The 18139-nt window shown below is 39.3% G+C and overlaps 1 protein-coding gene across 2 annotated transcripts; it reads left to right on the top strand.

The window, feature by feature from the left end:
- The first annotated feature begins 481 nt into the window (after positions 1 to 481).
- TMC5 (transmembrane channel like 5) lies at positions 482 to 18124 on the top strand. Of its 2 annotated transcripts, none has more exons than XM_065732569.1 (22): positions 482 to 643; positions 1210 to 1406; positions 1826 to 1930; positions 3261 to 3347; positions 4106 to 4205; positions 4838 to 4928; positions 5229 to 5477; positions 6759 to 6910; positions 7393 to 7537; positions 8069 to 8224; positions 8572 to 8738; positions 9406 to 9484; positions 9821 to 9918; positions 11227 to 11322; positions 12326 to 12401; positions 13102 to 13235; positions 14336 to 14509; positions 15713 to 15791; positions 16114 to 16203; positions 16768 to 16869; positions 17184 to 17229; positions 17742 to 18124. In XM_065732569.1, exons 1-22 carry the CDS (start codon positions 570 to 572, stop codon positions 17876 to 17878), a joined length of 2634 nt encoding a protein of 877 aa, XP_065588641.1. In that variant the 5' UTR covers positions 482 to 569; the 3' UTR covers positions 17879 to 18124. The 2 variants fall into 2 exon arrangements, with proteins under 2 accessions (XP_065588641.1, XP_065588640.1); XM_065732568.1 differs by having other exon boundaries at positions 1207 to 1406.
- Positions 18125 to 18139: the final 15 nt, after the last annotated feature.

Genomic DNA, 18139 nt, shown 5'->3' with positions numbered 1-18139 from the left:
GAGGATTAGGGGTGCCACTGTTAGTCAGAAAGCAGGCAGACTTTCCTTATCTTTTAGGTTTTGGAACCATACTGGTCAGAGAAAAATTGTGTGTTTTTTTCTTGTATGAGAAAGAAAGAGTACCTATTTCCTCCTTAATTCTTTAACACACTCCTACAACCTGTTTTTCATCACAAGCTCTGGTCAAGTCTTCATGTGGCACTCCAATTCCATGGTTTTGTGTACAGCTAGCTATAGAGAAATAGGAGTTCTCATTTTACCTGAAACTTCTAGTGGAAAATAAAATAATAATAATTACCCAGTGATAAATAAAATAAAGTCAGAGCACAAAGGTAGTTCTGTTTTCCTTTTATATTGTTTTATTTTACATGTTAACGTAGTGACAAAATCTAACTAAGGTACAAAAAGGAGTTTCCTGTCTTTCCATTTTGTATGTGTGTATATATATATATATATACATATATATATGTTTTGTAATTAGGTCAGAAATCAGTCTATCCAGGAACGTGTTATTGAAGCAGCAGAAACAAAAATAGGGAGGACTTCTTCCCTCAAACAAACAACTTGCCATGTCTTACCATTACAACGAAGCCTTTGAAAATCCAGACTACCATTTCTCAGAGACACTGGAAGTTGATAGGAGGTGAGTTCATTTCATTTTGCTGTTGTGACTGTACCATGAGAAATCAAGTTTAGTTATGTGCAGGGCAAACTTTTTATCCAGAGTTTTAATTTGTGCAATGCTTTTAATACCTTATTTATGTTTGCTTTCTCAGGCATAATTTTTTAAAGTTGTCAAAAGGAAGATGTCAGTCAAGAGAAATTGCATGCTTGTTTTTTATGTGTTATGAATTTTATCAGTTAAATTTATTATAAGATTTATAGCATAAATGTTGTGGATATTATTTAGTTCTGGTAATTTTCACAATGTGCTATAATCTTGGATGTCTTAACTTTTCAAGCACTTATTCCTATTTAGGTGGGCTCCATTCTAACTTCAGGTGGAGAAAGGTGTTACTCTTTTTAATTGAGTTGCTGACCAAATCAGAATTTTTATGTTGAAGTTCTGAATATGAAATACCTCTTAGTACCTGACTTCCTTTTTTTAATATAATCAAATTGGATGTTACTAGGAAGCAATTTAATAAGCATATCAATTGAAAGGTTTTATGGCATTCAAGGTTTTCCATTTTGTTATTCACACAGCAGGAATTCTCAAGGGAATCGGTTCTTTCACCAAAATCCCTACGATTCTTTGTCGTATGGTTACCAAAGGGAGCACAATAGAAGGCAACAAAATGTTTCTCCAGCCATACCTATGGCTTCTCTGAGACACAGCTCTGAATACAGTGAAAGTTTACCAAGAGTTGAAGTCCTGAGCAGAAGTCCATATGGAAAATCCCAGGGTATGTAATATCTCATATGAAGGTGCATGGAAACAAGCAACAGCTCACTTTGTCCTGCAGGAGTACTGCAATTCTGGAAGGCTCATGTCTCTGCACTAGTTTGTATTTGTTGGCAGTGTTGTTTTTTTTTTTTGCTTTTTCCTAGAAGGAGCCCAGATGTTAAATTAACAGGTGACAGCACTGACTATTTTGTTAGCAGATTAGTAAATGCTGACTTTTATGTACTACATAATTAATTGAATAGTAGGATGTACACTGGAAAGAGATATAGAAATGTCAATATTTTGTAGATCCTGGACAGGATGTATTGCCATACTCTTTAGTAGAGCTGTATTTGATCAAAAGGCCTTATATTCTGGGTGTGTAAATAATCCATAGCAGCATGCCACTTTCTGTATAATTCTAATTCCCTTCAACAGATAATCTTTCCTTTGAGCCTGAGCCAGAGTTGGCATACGGCCCACATTCTGCCTTCAGTCCTTTGGATAACCCCTATACTCAGAGATTTCCTGATGCGTCAGAAGGTAAGACATAGAGATTGTGCTGAATCAGAATGCTGATGTCAGTCTCACCTTCCCTAAAACAATGAAGATTTAAAAGCCATATGCTTCAAGTATGAAAATTTTCACATAACGAAAGGAGTCAGAACACATGAATTACATTTTACTATATCATTGTAGCTGAATTTTTCAGTGTTCCTGAAAGTGACGATCTTTGTTCTTGGAGCGATGGAAGCTGCAATGCCTATCCCTTTTATTTCAAACTCCCAATAAGTTGGTCATCATAAAATAAACTTACACAGTTATTTGAAGAGGCATACTGTAGGAGGAAGTAAGAGGATAGGACGCATTTTTCAAGACTGTCTTTAGTTACTGAATTTGTTACTATGTTGTGTAAGTGTAAATTATTATAATAGTAACTGGAGATTTGTTAATGAACATATGGAGTGGGCTGAAATAATATAATCTGAGTTCTCTTTTAGACCAGCATAGCAGCTTATCCTTCATTTTCTGGGAAGAATCTGCTCCTCCCATGTCCTGTAATCTCTCTTACAGTTTGTTTCCTGCCTAATGCTTCTGGAATGTGATTATGACTTCTTTTTTTCTTTTTTTTTTCCTCTTCATAGGAACATGGTCTTCAATTTATGATCTGATTTAGCAAAATCATATGCTTATATAAAACAGTAACTATTTTGTTATTGCCTGGAAATGCCTCGTCTCATAAGTGACCAAAGAGACAGGCCATTTCCAAACTCTAACACTGCTGCATATCTCTTAATACCTGGTAGGAAGAAGAGAGCACATTTCCAACATAATCACCTAGAGCTTAAATGTGTAGGCACTGAAAGTATATCCATGTGGAGATACAGATGCTTTTCTTTTCCATTGCTACAAAACAAGTTGCCTTAAAGTAGAAATGTTGGTGGTACTTCTAGTTCCAAGTAGTAGATGGCCCAAGGGAAATGGGAATCTGATACGTACAACTTAGTCAGACTGATTGAATGTGATTCTAAAACAATCTCTCTCAGTCAGTGGAAGGATTTGGAAAGAAAGGAGCTGTCTTCTGGAAAGAAAAACTTGAATAGTCAATGTGCACATGTATGAATGGGTTAGATGAGATAGATTTTTGTAGTAGGTGAAGACTCAATACCACTTTCCCAGCACGCGTCTGAAAAATTGCATGCAGTCATCAAACGTGACCTGGGAAGAAGTGACAGGGAGAATGTATGTTTGCATGTAGTTAGAGAGATTGAGGGGTATATTTTAAGTTGTTTTTATGAAAGTTAAATTTGAATGTCTTAAATCAATTTAGCCTGGGAGTATCCAGGCTGACTAAACAGTGCATGTTGTTCAGCTAACTATGTTCGGAGACGCAGCAGAAGACCATCTGACGTTGAGACATTTTCAACCCTGTATGAAGCAACTCCAGCTTGCAGAGAAGGTAGGAGTTTAGAGAAGTGTTTTTATGTTAAGTAACATCTTGCACAGTTATACTGTGGTTGACACTGCTCTTGATTTATTATCAGAATTGCATGTAGTCTTTCTGTGGTTACAAGAGCAGCTTGGTTTTTTTTGTTAAGGCTAGTATTTCATCCTTTGTGCTCCCTAGCACACTGAAACATAATAAGTGGAAAAAAATGCAGTTTGATTTTTTGTTAAGAAGTCTAGCTTTTCTTTTTACAGCTTACTAGGATTTGCTTGACCAGCAGATGATTTATCTTCAGCCACTATTTGTCTCAACATCAAATTCCAACTATGTGAAAACAAGGGGAATGTCAAGTAATATTTTTCTATTTTACATAGACCAACATGAAATAAAATCAAAGAATAAACCAAAAGCTTAGGTTTCAAATTGATACATAGTACTTTAGAAAGGTAATAGTCAGTGATCAAGGAATAGACCAGCACTTTGGAGCTTGTCAGTGTTTTGTCTTCCTTTACAGTACAGCTCTTTGTATTAGCACTTACCAAACAGTGGACAAATGACACTTATTTTTTAATTTGCAGTATTGTGCTACTTCCATGCATCTTTGTTAGAGTACTGGTAAAAGTAAAGATGTTCTGGACAGAATCATTAAGTCTCAGAACCTGACACATATTAGTAGCTGTGAAAATGGGAAATCATATAAATTTTTGATTTTTAATAAGGACTACTGTATTATCATCCCCAAATTTGGATTTATCATTATTTTTATGCAGAGGAAAAACTAGTTGGAAATCTTGTAAGCCTGTCCAAGCATGAAAGGATTAAAGCCATCCAGAAAATGCCAGAATCCATGAGAAGAAAGAGAGAGATCAGGTAAAAATAAGAATTTATCTGCTTAGTTTTACAAGCAGTATAATTTTTGACATCTAGCTATCAGGTGTGGGCGTTTGCCAGCTGCTCAGCTTTGCTTTGTCCCTTTGAGTATGAAAAAACTGCAAGTATTTTTTAATTACCTTTTAAAAAGTTAACATCTTTCAAGGAAAAGTAATTTACTGATGGTTCAGTGTCCTTTCTCTGTGTACAAGGCTCTCTCATGTAATATAAAACACAACAGCAAGGCCATGCTTTGCATAAGCACGCATTATGTCTTGTGATTGTTATTCAAAGGAAACTTGAATGCTGGCTGTTAAAAGTGGAGAAGAAACCACACGATCTCAGCCATCATTTTGATAATTTGATCATCACATATGTTTATTTAATATACATGAATATATTAAATTTTGTTCCTAGCAGTGACTTAATAGAGGGGTTGGAATGTGTAGTCATAGCTCAACTTGTAGTAGGCAAAGCCATTTTAGCAGCAAACACAGAAAGAACCAGCAGAACCATCTCGAGTTGTACTGACTCTGATCATGAGCGATGTTTGCAGCAGTTTCTTTGGCTTCTTGTTCTAATCACAACTTATGCTACAATGACTGTCACTCCTCTGTCCTGCTTTCCCACAGGAATAAAGTTCTTAGAGAAATAACAAAAAAATCAAAGGGCCGCGGTGTTCATTGTGGCTGCTGTACGCAGTGTCTGCGCAGAGCCAAAGTGGTAAGTGTCAGACACTGCAGTGTCTAGCTGTTGGGTAGACCACTGTAGCTGCAGTATGACTACCATTTCCAGAGGTATTTGGTATCTGGTCTTCTTACCAAAAGCATTTAGTTTCTTCACTGTTTGTTGATAATGACTTGCTTAGTTAGGAACAGTGCTTAAGCATTTTATGATGCATTTACTGGTGGAAATTATTCTTAACATCAGAATGGAGCATTGTGATGAGGGTGTGTTATGTGGATTTGAATCCTGCCTAAAGCTGCACGCTGAGGTTCACCTCTCTCATCTTCTGTTCTGTAGTCATTGCGGCGGTTTAGAAATGACTTGGCAGAGTATTTTCACAGACTGAATTTCTGGCACAAGATTCTGAAGGTCATTGGTGGAGAGTTTGGAACAAGTGTTCTTTCTTATTTTATTTTCTTGAAATGGCTGCTGCATTTCAACATCTTCTCGTTCCTCATAAACTTTGGTTTCATCACAGTCCCTCAGTTTGTTGCAGCAGAACCAAATAACCTTTCATTCACGGGTCTGGAGCTGCTCACTGGAGCTGTAAGTATATAACAGTGGATTTGTGTTATTTTTCTCTGCAACAGATATACTTTAAAAACTCATGACAGTGTAAAAACGAATTATTTCTTAAAAGTTGGAGTTAAATTTTTATATTATTAGAGCAAACATTTCATACATGCTTTAGAAAAAGAACCTGCATCAAGTGCTGACTTAGAGTGGTGAATTTGTCTTAATGCAGGTGGTTGCTGTGTTCAGCAATATAGCAAATATAGAAAGCGGTGGAAGAGTGGCAGTCAGGCTTTCTGGAGACAGCTACAATAGTCTTTAGGGGAATGTATTTCCCATGCTAGTTTTCCTTCAAAAATACAGTGCAGACTCCAGTATGTGATCCTGTGAATTTTGCTTTGCTTTCTAAAGCTTTGTTCTTCCTGGGAACATGCAGATCTTTGTGTGGCATCCTGTTGAACTCAGTGTGGCATGTAATTAGGAGGAAGTTTTCTGTTGAGAGAGATCTTTCTATTCAGGGCATAAAATCCCAGCCAATTGGAAGGAAAGACTTTGCCCTAAGTGTAGTAGTATTTGTCAGCTAAGTGATCTGAGAAGACTCCTTTTTTTTCTCTTTGTCTGTTTTAAGAATTGTGTCGGTTTAATTGTTAAAGGAATTTCTCTGGTTAATTAGCAAGATTCTGCTCTCCCTAAGACTTAGTTGAGAAGAAATTTAAAAAAAGAAATAAGTCTGCCTTTTCTTTCTAGGGTTGGTTTTACTGACGTGCATTTTGTAGTAGTAATGCTGTTCAGTTTTGTGAAATACAGTCACTGTTGTAGGAGTTCCGTTGTGATGTTGTAACTCAGTATACAATGCCACATGTTTCATTCCTGGTTCCTTCACAGTTGTTTCGATTTGTCAGTACAGATCTTTGCTCGAAGAATGAAGTGATTTGCTAAAGGATTTAATTTAGTAGTTGGGTAGAGATAGTGATAGGAGGATGGTTGGACTAGATGATCTTATAGGTCCTTTCCAACCTTATGAACTTATGAACTTATGATTGTGCCTTTCCCTCTTACGAAATTTTCAGAAGATAGCAAATCATGCAAACATGTTGATTGCTCACAATCATCTGTATGATACAAATCATTTATATATCTCTAAAAGCTCTCACAGCTTTTTGGTGGTATAAGGAAAATGAAGGTCCTGATATTCATAAATTTAATTATTCCTCTGATTTCACAGTACAGAATGGGACAGCTCCAACACGTGAATTCAGCTTTAGATGATGGTACATCTAACAAAAGTTCTGAATGGTGTCTTTATATTTTCAGGGTTATTTTCAACAAACAGTACTCTACTATGGCTTTTACACCAATGCTACTATCAGTAAAACAAAGACTGGTGCATCCTATAACATGCAGCTGGCCTATATTTTCACTGTTGGAATGTATTTTGTCATCTGTTTGCTTATCTTGTTCTTCAGGTAAACTAGCTATGTATTCTTATTTCATTTATATTGACCAAAAAAGCCCTGTATGGTTGGCTGTAATAGGTGCATGAGTATGTTTCTGTAAGTTCTTTTTTACTAGAAGACGTGCTCAGAGAAGTCTCATGCATAAGAGCTTTATTAGATGAATAATAAGTGCAGAATAGTAAGGGTCATGCAGTGAATCCCAGTTCAAAACAGCTAATATAATGATCCTGCTTTTGTAATGTGTTGTTCATGGTTTTGATGTGTCCTGATATTGATGAAGTAAAGATTGTCAGAAGCAACTGGGTGAAAAAGCCCTGAGAGTTGTCTCATATAGTGAAGTTTGTTTTCTGTGTATTCTGTGAGATGCCCTGACATATATCTGTTAGCCCAGAGAAGAGAGACAAAAACTAACAAATCCTCAGTCTTGCTCTGCTACGTGAACTTGATGGATTTTACTGTTACACATCTCACAAATTTAATTTTTGTTGCAGCATTGCAAAATCCATCTGCAGAAACTTCATTAACCTTCAGGTATACTCTGGAAATGCTAGCAAACTTCTCTGCACTTGGGACTTCAATATAACTAATGAAAAAGCTGTGAAGCTGAAACAAAGGAATCTCAGCACACAGATAAAGGTACAAAATACAGGAGATAGAGAAAGGTGCAAAGGTACAGAATGAGCATGCTTGAGTCACTCTGCCAGAGCATGTACACAAATAAGTTTCTGGCACAGTGACTTGAGCATGCTACTCTTGTTTCTAATAAACTTAAGTCTTCCTGAGTGCTACTTTTAATTTGTTTTGAACTCCTGGATTTCTCATAGCTACACATTTTTCATTTCTCTTTAAATATTTTTGTATATTTTTTCCTATTAAATGGATCTCCGTGACTATTAAATATATACTAAATAGAACATTGTCTGTTTTTCAGTGTATCTGTTTTGTCAACACAGAGCAGACTTAAAATATTAAATGTTAAATGCAGTGTAGCTGCTAAAATAAACAACTTATAGGATAGGAACACAAAGTTGCCCAGTAAGTTTTCCAGGGTATCATTATACCAGCATTTTAGAGGAAAAAAACAATCCTTTGGTCTCTCAAGCAGTTGTCTGAAACAGGTTTTGCTGTTGCGTAAGGAATTCTTCATTAGGATTTGTTCCCTTGCAGGAAGACCTTGCTGAAGAAAACAAAGAAGCTCTGAATTTTTCTTTAAGAGAGAGAATTGTTCGTATTCTTATCCATCTTGTGTCGTGGGCTGCTTCCCTGGGAACAGCAGTAGCTGCCTGTGCTGGTGTTTATTTCCTCTCTGTTAATAATCTAGAGGTAAGTACTGATTTTGCAGCCCTTCATCCCAGCAGTTCTTTGCCTCAATTTGTGGCTGGCTTAGAGCGAGTACAGCTGCTCTTGTTAAAGAGCAAGAAGAAGGCCTGCCTCTCCTTTGTCCTGCAGATGGTTTTTAAAATGGGACTCCCCCTGTGGTCCCATGTAACTCATAGGAAGGGGAGTGTCACTGCTGCTGGGCAGACATGGAACTGTAAAACAGGTTCACCTGAGAGTATTTAGGGATGTGTCAGGTGTCTTCCCTGTGGACACAACTTGAGGCAGCATTTCAGCTAAGGTTCTAAGTTTAGGGTTGTTTTTTATTTTATTCTATTTTTCTTCTCTCAAAGCTGTTTATGAAAGGGCATAAAAATGACCTGGAGAACCAAGCTGCCATGTTGGTACTACCCATTATTACATCTCTTCTCAATGCATTCATCCCATTCTTCTACTCGTGGCTTGGAAACATGGAGAAACTTCAGAATCCCAAGAGCAAGATATATGTCAATATTGCCAGGTATTTGTTGCTACCTCCACTTAGTGCTTTTTGCCTGAAGTTGGCTGACTCTTCCTTTTTTTACAGCAAGCTGTATTTAGCTGGTGTGGTGGGCAGTACTGAGCTGTGAAGCAGGTGAATTAATCTTCCCAAAGGCTTCTGCTCAATCTTCCCTCAAAGTTCTGTTGGCTTTCTGTAAGCCTTCTGTCTGGAGTGTTGCATTTCTGCATTTAGTCTGGCCCTTCTTTCCTTTCCATTTAGCAGCACAGTGGCTTTGTAGCTCCCATTGCTGGTGGCTGGGCTGTGGGCCTTGTGGGGGAAGGAAGAGAAGTGGCAAGAGGAGTGAGAAAGTCTGACTTCACTGCAGATGCCTGGAATTAACACTGTATACCTCATTAACTGTGCTCCTCAGACCTTCCTTCTCTGTGCAGTCTGTATCCTCAGCCAGCAGCCTATTTAGCAGAAGCCTATGTCATGGTTGCCACATCTGTCCTTGATTCTGCCAGGACAAGAGTAATGCAGTACCTGAGCTCCAAAAACTGCTTCTGTTAGTCCTGGCACTGTAGCACATGTTATTATAAAAGAAGGTAGTGACATGTAACCAGTGGTCATCCTGCCTTTATTCTCTCCAGTGAGGTGGCATATCATTTGTCAGTGCAGTTACATTTACTTTTTTTTTTTTTTGTAGAAATCTAATCCTGAAAATATCAATTATTGGAATACTGTGCTACTACTGGCTGACTGTTGTGGCTGCATCAGAGTCACAGGTAAACTTTCAAAAAATGTGTATCTTCGTCCTACAATGCCTCATTAAGAACCACTTTGATGACAGGAAGAGAAGTCCTGTAGAAGATCTGTCTCTTGGACAGCTGAATATACCTTTATTTGAATTTCTAAAGAAATGGGTAACTAGTTTTCTTACATTTGATTTGGATGTCGTATGGTTTGCAGTGTTGTTCAGTGAGAGATCGACTATTAGTTGGGATGTTAGCAAGTCTTTGGTTCATGGCATGAGTTTCAGATGCCCAAACATTCAGGAATGTTAGATTTGCATCATTCTTTCACTTCTGGATGTGCATACATTGTTTTTTTTCTTTCCAAAGTGCTGGGAAACACTGATTGGCCAAGATATCTATCGTTTTGTGCTGGTTGACTTCATATTTTGTTTGCTTGGCTCATTCTTTGGAGAATTTTTGCGGAGGTGAGTACATTTCTTCTTTTTTTCTAATCTTGTTTTTGTTCATTAGCCAAAGACATGCTTTGTTGTTTTTTTTTTTTTGTTTTCCTCCTCCAATGTGAAAAAAGGAGAAGTCCAACTTCTAGAAGCACACATGTGGCACAATTGTCATCTCTACTAGGCATAGTGCCTGTGATATGGCTCTCAACTGTAGAGTTGCATAGCATGGAAAGGGAATCGAGTTAAATGTGTAAGCAAAAATGATTCTGGAATCTGTTGTGTGTACCTTCCTATTGTTAAACATAATTTACAACTGTGATAGTAGTGCTGAATTTTTGCCTGCTCCATAAAGCATTTAGGGATCTTGGCTGTGCATCTGTGGGAGATCCTTAGGATTGTTTGTCCTTCACATGAGATGAGAACTAGATTAGTTTACGAATGAGGACTTTGACTTTTATGTTAAATCAACACAAAACTGTTGAGAAGCCCTTGAAAATTTTCCCTCCACAGTTCTTGTCAGTGTACCTTAATCCTCTCATGTTCTTGTTCTGTTCAGATAGGAAATCACGTTTAGCAAAAGGTTGTGACTAAAACTGCAGTGTCATTATGAATGTCATCCACTAAGCCATGCAAAAGCATCAGAGTTACAGCCATAAAAGATTAGAAGCACAACTGCCTGTAATTACTTGTATGTCTTCAGAATAACCCCTAGGAAGCACAGCCCTGAAACACTGACTGTTGGTAATGTGGCTGTCAGATGGTACCAAGACCTATATCCACGGCAGAATGGGATAGTTACTGACGTCTTTCCTGTTCTTGCTACAAAAGCAAACAACAACAAAACCTGAAACTGAATCTTTCTAGCTCAGGAAAAAATGAAGTGATAAAATGAGGTTGCTGGTCCTCCAGAGAGATCCTCTGGGTACTTGCTTACTGTATTTCAGCTGCCTGCAGCATTGGTTAGATTAAAGTAGAATATACTTTAGAATATTTTAAGATTGAATTTATTTATTATTGAGGCTGAGAGTGAAGTGAAAAGATGGTAAGGTTATTTGCTGAGGTAAATTGTCACTTCATCTGTTTAATCATGAGCATAAGCATACTTTTCTGATACTATTACAAATCTTCTTCCTCTTTTTTTTTTTTCTTGCATAAAAAACACTCACTCTTATTTACCCCCACTGCATGTTATGGGAATTTGCTTTTGCCAAGTTCCTCACTTTTGATGTGCTGTCTAATCAGCTGTGGTTGCTTTGATTGATGTGCAGTTAATGGAACCCTGAATAATCTGACACTGATGATGGTATATTTTTAAATTATTTTTTCACCCAGAATTATTGGAACTACAGTCTGTGTAAGCCTGGGGGTGCCAGAATTTGATATTGGACGAAGTGTTTTGGATTTGATCTATGCTCAGACTTTGACCTGGTAAGTGGTGAAGATATTACTGTTGTTTGTGAATGCCATGGAACATCTTGATTCATTCATTTATGGGTTCATGAAGGAAAGAATGGGAAAAATGCTTGTGGGAGATGATATATCATGTAACTTTATAAGGATTGTGGCTTGCCAGTTCTCTTTGACTGCAGTTACTACCTGCATGATTACTGTAGTTCATTCACCTTGTGGCCACCTGATCTGAGAGAAAGCTGCAAAAGACATCATAGAATGGCATGGGCTGGAAGGGACCTCAAGGGTCATCAAGGTGCAACCTCCAGCTGCAGGCAGGTTTGCCAACTTCTAGAACAAGTACTAGATCAGGTTGCTCAGGGCCCCATCCAGCCTGGCCTTAAATGCTTCCAGGGACAGGATATCCTCAACCCCTCTGTGCAGCCTGTCCTAGCACCTCACTGCTCTCTCAGTAAAAAAAAAATACTTCCCACTGACATCTCATCTAAATCTCCTTTAGTTTAAAACCATTCTCCCTTGTCCTGTATCTGATCACAGAGAAAGTTGATTTCCCTCCTGTTTCTAAACTCCCTTTATATATTGTAAGGCTGCAAAGAGGTCTCCCTGCAGCCTTCTCTTCTCCAAGCTGCATATTCTTCAGCAGCTCCACATCTTTCCTGTGTTGGGGGCCCCAGACCTGGACACAGTTGAAGATCATCCCAAAGCTTTATATACTTCCCCACTGGAATAGTGTTCTTGTTGAAATAGACTCGGTATTGAACTCTGGAAAAGCTGCCTTATTTCCTCCTTATTTCTAAGAATGAGTGCACTTCTCTAATTACAGGAGCTTTGCAAATGTCTGTGTTGGTATGTTTGGTTGAATGTTTCGAAAGGCTAACTTCCTGTTACAGGATCAGAGTTAATATCATTACAAATACTAACTGTATATGAAGTTAGTGTGGTACTTTCTGGTTTCAGTACACTGAGCATTGTAGTGAATTGTGGAAATATAAATTTTTTTCTTATAAATCCTTTCTGTTAGGATCGGTATCCTCTTCTCACCTCTGCTGCCTGGTATCCAGATGGTGTCATTTGCTATAGTATTTTATGTGAAAAAGGTAACGAGCTTTCTGTATTTTCTTCATATGGCACCATGGAAATTACACTGTTTGAAATCTGTACAGGAATGTTTGGTTGGTTGTTTTTTGCTGTTTTGTTGTGGTGGGTTTCTGTTAGTTGTTAGTTTGCTTAAAGAAGAAAGGAGCACAATTAAAGCCTATGAAACTAATGGTAAAGAGTGTGTGTGTCAATACAGACCCTCAGCCTATTGCTGTGATTCTGGATTCCCACTCTCTCCCCAAGGTACCTTGGTCAAAGTATGGTGATTCTGCTAAATATCGTGGTAGAAACTTCCAGAGTTCTTTGTCTCAGTACCGTGGCTAGGCAAAGGATTGTTTATGAGGTGGCTGAACAGTTTGTAGTGTTAAATATGGGGGAACAAAGCTATCACTAGGAGCACAAATGCAAACTGAGCTGAGGGAAGTTTGATGTATGCTGCAGAAGCAAACTCTGCCTAGCAGAGTTCTGTAAAACCCATCAGAACCTCATATCATCTCTTGGTGATTGGAAGACTGTGTTCTTGAAGTTTTCTAAAACTGCAGTATAGCTGTCATGGTCTTATAAAATAGGTTCCTGGAAACTTCTGATCGATGCTCTTCCAGCCATTGCCTCCAGCAGTGTCAGTAGGATTGACTCAAACCCAGTTCAGGTGGTATGTGACACTGTTCCAAGAGTGAACGTACTTTCATCTCTTAAAAGGTCAGTCTGATGCAGAATTGCCAACCTCCTCGCAAAGCCTGGAGAGCTGCTCAGATGACAACATTCTTCATGTTCCTTCTGTTCTTCCCTTCCCTCGCTGGAGTGCTGTCTGTCATTGCAGTCACTGTCTGGAGGTACGGAAGAGCGCTGCGGTTCAGTTCCGTTATGCTGTGCTGTGTGGCTGCTAGCAGGCAGAGATCTGTACCGGCTGCTAGTGGCAGCTTTCAGGTGTTCATAGCGTTCTGTATTCTGCAGACAGGCTCAGGAAGTTTGCAGGAATGTGGTTAATGCAGGAACTTGTCCTGTAATGAAGTGGGAGTTGAGGCAAGGTTGCTTTCACATTTTTTTGTACTCTATTTAAATGTCACAGAAAATTCTTTCATTTGGCCTTTCCTACTGCTCAGAAGTTTCTGTGAGCTGGCCTGTTCCTGGGCTTAAATGTTATGGGCCATTCTGGGACTGCGATACAGAAACACCTGTAAAAAAAAAAAACTGTGCAGGTCAACTTCTGCATTATTTTCAGATTTTGGATGTTTTTCCTTTTTCTGTTTTTTCCTTTTTTTTTTTAAAGTGTGTGCTGTGCTCTGCCTTAAGGCAGCTGGGTTGCTAGTGGTGTTTTAATACTGCTTTGTATATGTGCATGTTACTCCGGTCACAGTAATGCTGGCAACAGAGATGCAGCTCTTTTTCTTAGCAATTCTCAGCCACATGATTTCATTTAATAAAACAGGTGGCTACACAAGAAAATGGATGGGATAAACTACTTCAAAAACCACATTTCCAGGGGCCAGGTGGAAATATTTGTTCTGGTTTGATCCAATTTCAAAGCAAACAACATTTCTCTCTTTCTTTCTACCCAAAATGTTGATTTTGTTAAAAGCTGCCTCGTTGCTGAAAGTTTGCAGTGATGTGACAGTAGTTCCATTACACATCTGTGCTGCAACTTTGGAAATACAGATTTTGAAACTGCTGTAGTCTGTGCTGCAGGGATTGATCTGTTGTGTACAGCTCACACAATTTTTTGTGTGAGCAAATTGATTGTTTGTGGCTTAGTATGATCCGTTGCAGCAGGGTCTCTTATCTCTGACTGCAATAGTCTTGGAGGTGTGTTGAGGTGGAATTTTGAAGTCCAGGAGCTGATCCCCAAAAAACAGCAGTATAGATGATGGTGGTGTTGAACTAAATCCTTTATTAGTATGTGAAGCATTAAACAGCTGCTTTCTCATGCTTCTAGACTAAAACCTTCAATTGAGTGTGGTCCTTTCCGAGGTTTGCCTTCTATATACGCAGCGGTCTCTGAGTGGGTGGAAATACTGGAAAACTACATCGATTCAAAATGGGTAGTGTGGATCTACTACAACTTAATTACCAGTGTACTTTTCTTCTTCATCCTCTCTGTCGTTATCCTGTAAGTACCTGCTGATGGGAAGGACACAGAGTAGGAATACCTGGCTATGTCATAGCTGTCCTCTTTAACAGAGTTGCAAAGTGCACTTTAGAGTATCAGAAATGGTTAATGTAACAGAAATCAATGTATTTGGAGAATGTAAAGAAATCACATAACCTATTCCTTTTATGTTAGGATGCCAAAGCTCTTTCCTTCATGCTAACTGGAGGATATTCTGCTTTTTGATTTAATATTGTTTGTTCACTGGTGACTAGGCTTCCAGGTCTTACTGCCACTGCTGCTCTGAGCTTTGGGAACATCAGTGAATGGGAGCATAGTGCATATAGTTGGCAGGATAAATTGCTTTACTTATTTAGAGAGATATAAATCAGTAGGAAAAGATCTGTCATTCCCAAGGAGGGGGAGTAGTACGTGTCTGATCTATACTAGAATCTTGGGCAACATAAAAAGTGGAGGTTCAGTAAGTGGTTGCTTTGGTCAAGAAAGACATTTTCCTTCAGAGGAGTCATTTGTGGAGATGATAATACCTTGCAAAAATGTCTAAGTTAATGTGGGGCCACTGGTGGAAGGGCATGGCAGTGCACAAGTGGCATGTTAAAGTGAGCATACTGAATGGGGAAATGCTCCTAAGTAGGTTGCAGCCTACTTCCAGCCAATCTCAGGTAAATTCCCATATTGTCTCCTTGACTGAAGTTAATTATATAGGTAAAAGTGGTATGTGCATCTTTAAGGTGTTGGCCCACTGGCAGGGTTTGGAGTTGTAGCTGTGCGCTGCATTATTTAGGCGTGCACACCTAAGAGCCTGAACATGTTCTAAGTAAGCAAGCTCACATTCATTCTAGTGTAAATGAAATCAGCTTGGAAGCAGTAAGTGTTCAGTGCTGTGATTTAAGCTCTAAGCAAAGGACACAGAGTTTGTTATCTGAGTGTACCTTGTATTGTTGACTTGCTTTAATTGTGCCTCTCATCTTGAATAAGAGCCCGTTAATCTTTGGGTCTTTCCCAAGATAATGTCTTAAGCAATTTCACGTTTGCCATTCCACATGTAATAGTGTGTATATGTATATATGCATATATATGTAGGTATATGCACATGCATGAATATTTGGTGGATAAAATGAATCAAGATAAGCATCTGTTTAAGCAGTGACTGGGAGGGACACATTGGTATGAGTGTTCATCTTTTGGACTTTTTTCTTTTAGAGTTATTACTTACCTTTACTGGCAAATAGTAAAAGGAAGAAAAACCATGACCAAGCTCCTTCGTGAGCAAATTATTAACGTAAGTTTGATTTTCAGCTTCATTTTGTTTAAAATTCAGCTTTCTTGTTGATTGTCTCACTCTGCTGTTGTGCAGCTGTAGTCTGCTTTCCCTGCAGCAATGAAGAGGAAAGTGGAAGCTCTCCTGCATGTCAGCTGTGGGGAAACTACTCGCAAATAGTGTCATTGCAAAAGAATTTATGTTCAAACTGTGCTGCTGCTGCTCCCTTTGTAGATCAGTTAAATAGGAATTCTAATGATTAATCAGTGGTTACTTATAGACCTTGAGCCTCCCTTAATTACTAGTCCATTCCAGCTAATGATCAAGTGTGTCTTGTGTGCAGGAAGGAAAAGATAAAATGTTTTTACTTCAAAAACTGTGGTCGCTACAGAGAGCACAAAACACATCTGCACGGAGAGGACGAGTCCAGCAGGTCAGTCTGGTAGCTCTGACAGCGCTGTTTCAGTGCTGTGCTCGTTACAGTTCTGTGGGGCTGCTCTAGACTTGTCAATGTGCTGCCATTTTGGCTGTGTCTGTGTTTAAAACTTAAAGTGCTTGCTTTCTAGCTAGCTCCAGAAGACAAAAGGATACTTGGAAGTTTCCTTTTTGCACAAGAATAGAATTTAATGTGGGGGAATTTAACATAGGTGCCCTGTAGTGTTTGAATTTAGGCTGAGTGAAAGCTCTTTCAGCTACCTAGCTGAGAAGCAGGAGGGTTGGTTAAGCCCAGGTTAAGTATCTGTCCCATGGAGAGCAGCTTGCCAGTGCTGTTCAACTGCAGTTGCCGTCGTGCTCTGCACTTGCTCAGTGTGTTTTTAGAGCTTCGAAATAGGGCAGGACCAATTTTATTTTCTTCATCAATTCAAGTAAGTGTATTTTAAGATCTGCATGTTCTTAGTGCTCCATGCTCTCCCCTGATGTGTGCTCACCTCCTGCATTCTTGTGGAATACGAAGCCATTGTGTATTACAGGTAATGACAAGTATTCTGTCTTTCAGAGAAGCTCTTCTTTATACCACCCATCCATGCCACCTGCCCAGCAAGAGCCAAACTACCCAGGGAGGGCATATGACAGAAATCAAAACGCATCCTATGATGAGGTGAGTCAGAGAAGGGAGTCTCTGCTTGATGTCCCTATATATATATAGGACCTGGGGCACAATGAAGACAATGGACATGTGTTGGACAAAGAGGATATCCTGAACATGTAGTAATAATTTTATAAGACTGATTTGAACAGACAGAAAAATATAACTGGAGTAGTAGCTTTGGGAAAAATTCTTGCTCTCTGTCCTGCTTGAGATGTAGAAGGAGTATGACTTTGTGATGTGTAAAGCATAATTATAAATACAGGATAGTAACAGGCACATGAGGATGACAGTAACTTACATCTACCTGTGAATTTTGTTTCCAGTATCCCTATTCTGCTGGGATCTTGAGGGGGACTGGCTTCTCATTTGGTAAGCACAGAGAAAGCAATGCTCATAAGCTCAGCTCAGTAAAAATGTTTGATTTAGTATAGACACAGTATGCAACAGACTGAGGTAGCAGACACTTTAGCATCTTGTATAAAGAGAAAAGAAAAAAACGGGTTTCTGGGGCCAAAACTCTCCATAATGTGCTTTTTGGTGGCTTGTTGTGATGGCGGTGGTGACGTGTGAAGGCTGATCACAAACTTCTGTACACAACAGCTGAATTTCTTTGGGTAAATAAGACATCTTGTCTTATGGGAACATAGACAAGAGTTACACGATTAAGGGAGTGCTTGAGCATTTCAGAAGTGGTTGCTAGCAGTGCTAACCTAGCACACTGCGTGGTGAAACAGCTATGGAAACTTGCACCGTAGCTTCCTGGTGTATGCAGGCGTGTTCCTGCCAACAGAGGGGGCACTGCAGTAGTGCGGGGCTTTCTCAGAGGGCGGTTACTGTACCTCCATCAGCACACTTAACTCTGCTTCCCTTGTGAAAAACAGACCGGGACGCGTCGCAGCCGGGCAGCAGCACGGGGATGTCCGAAGCAGTGGCACTGGCTCTGCGTGCCAGGCAAGCAGCTCAGTGGGAAGATTTAAATGGTGACATTGCTTTTCGACCACGAGCAGGCAGTCAGTAAAGGATGCTGAGTAACTGAGGATGTTCTGTGAAGGCAATACTGATTCACACCAGAGACTGCAAGCACCACTGATTTGTATTTATTCCTCTCATGGGGAAGAAAAAAGAGAGGTCGCAAAATGCATCCTGATTGCAGTTTTTATGCACCAGGGAACTTGCTGCATGTTTCGTTTGGTTTCCTAGTGAAATCCTGGTGGCAGTGAAGCCTTCCAGGAGCGGCGTAACCTCAGAGAGGTGAGGGTCCCTCTGCAGGTTATGAGAT

This window comes from Cyrtonyx montezumae, unplaced genomic scaffold (assembly GCF_038088225.1).
Source record: "Cyrtonyx montezumae isolate F1298 unplaced genomic scaffold, pur_monq_1.0 scaffold_16, whole genome shotgun sequence".
In the NCBI taxonomy this organism is placed as follows: domain Eukaryota; kingdom Metazoa; phylum Chordata; class Aves; order Galliformes; family Odontophoridae; genus Cyrtonyx; species Cyrtonyx montezumae.
This window is presented reverse-complemented; position numbering and strand designations above follow the sequence as displayed.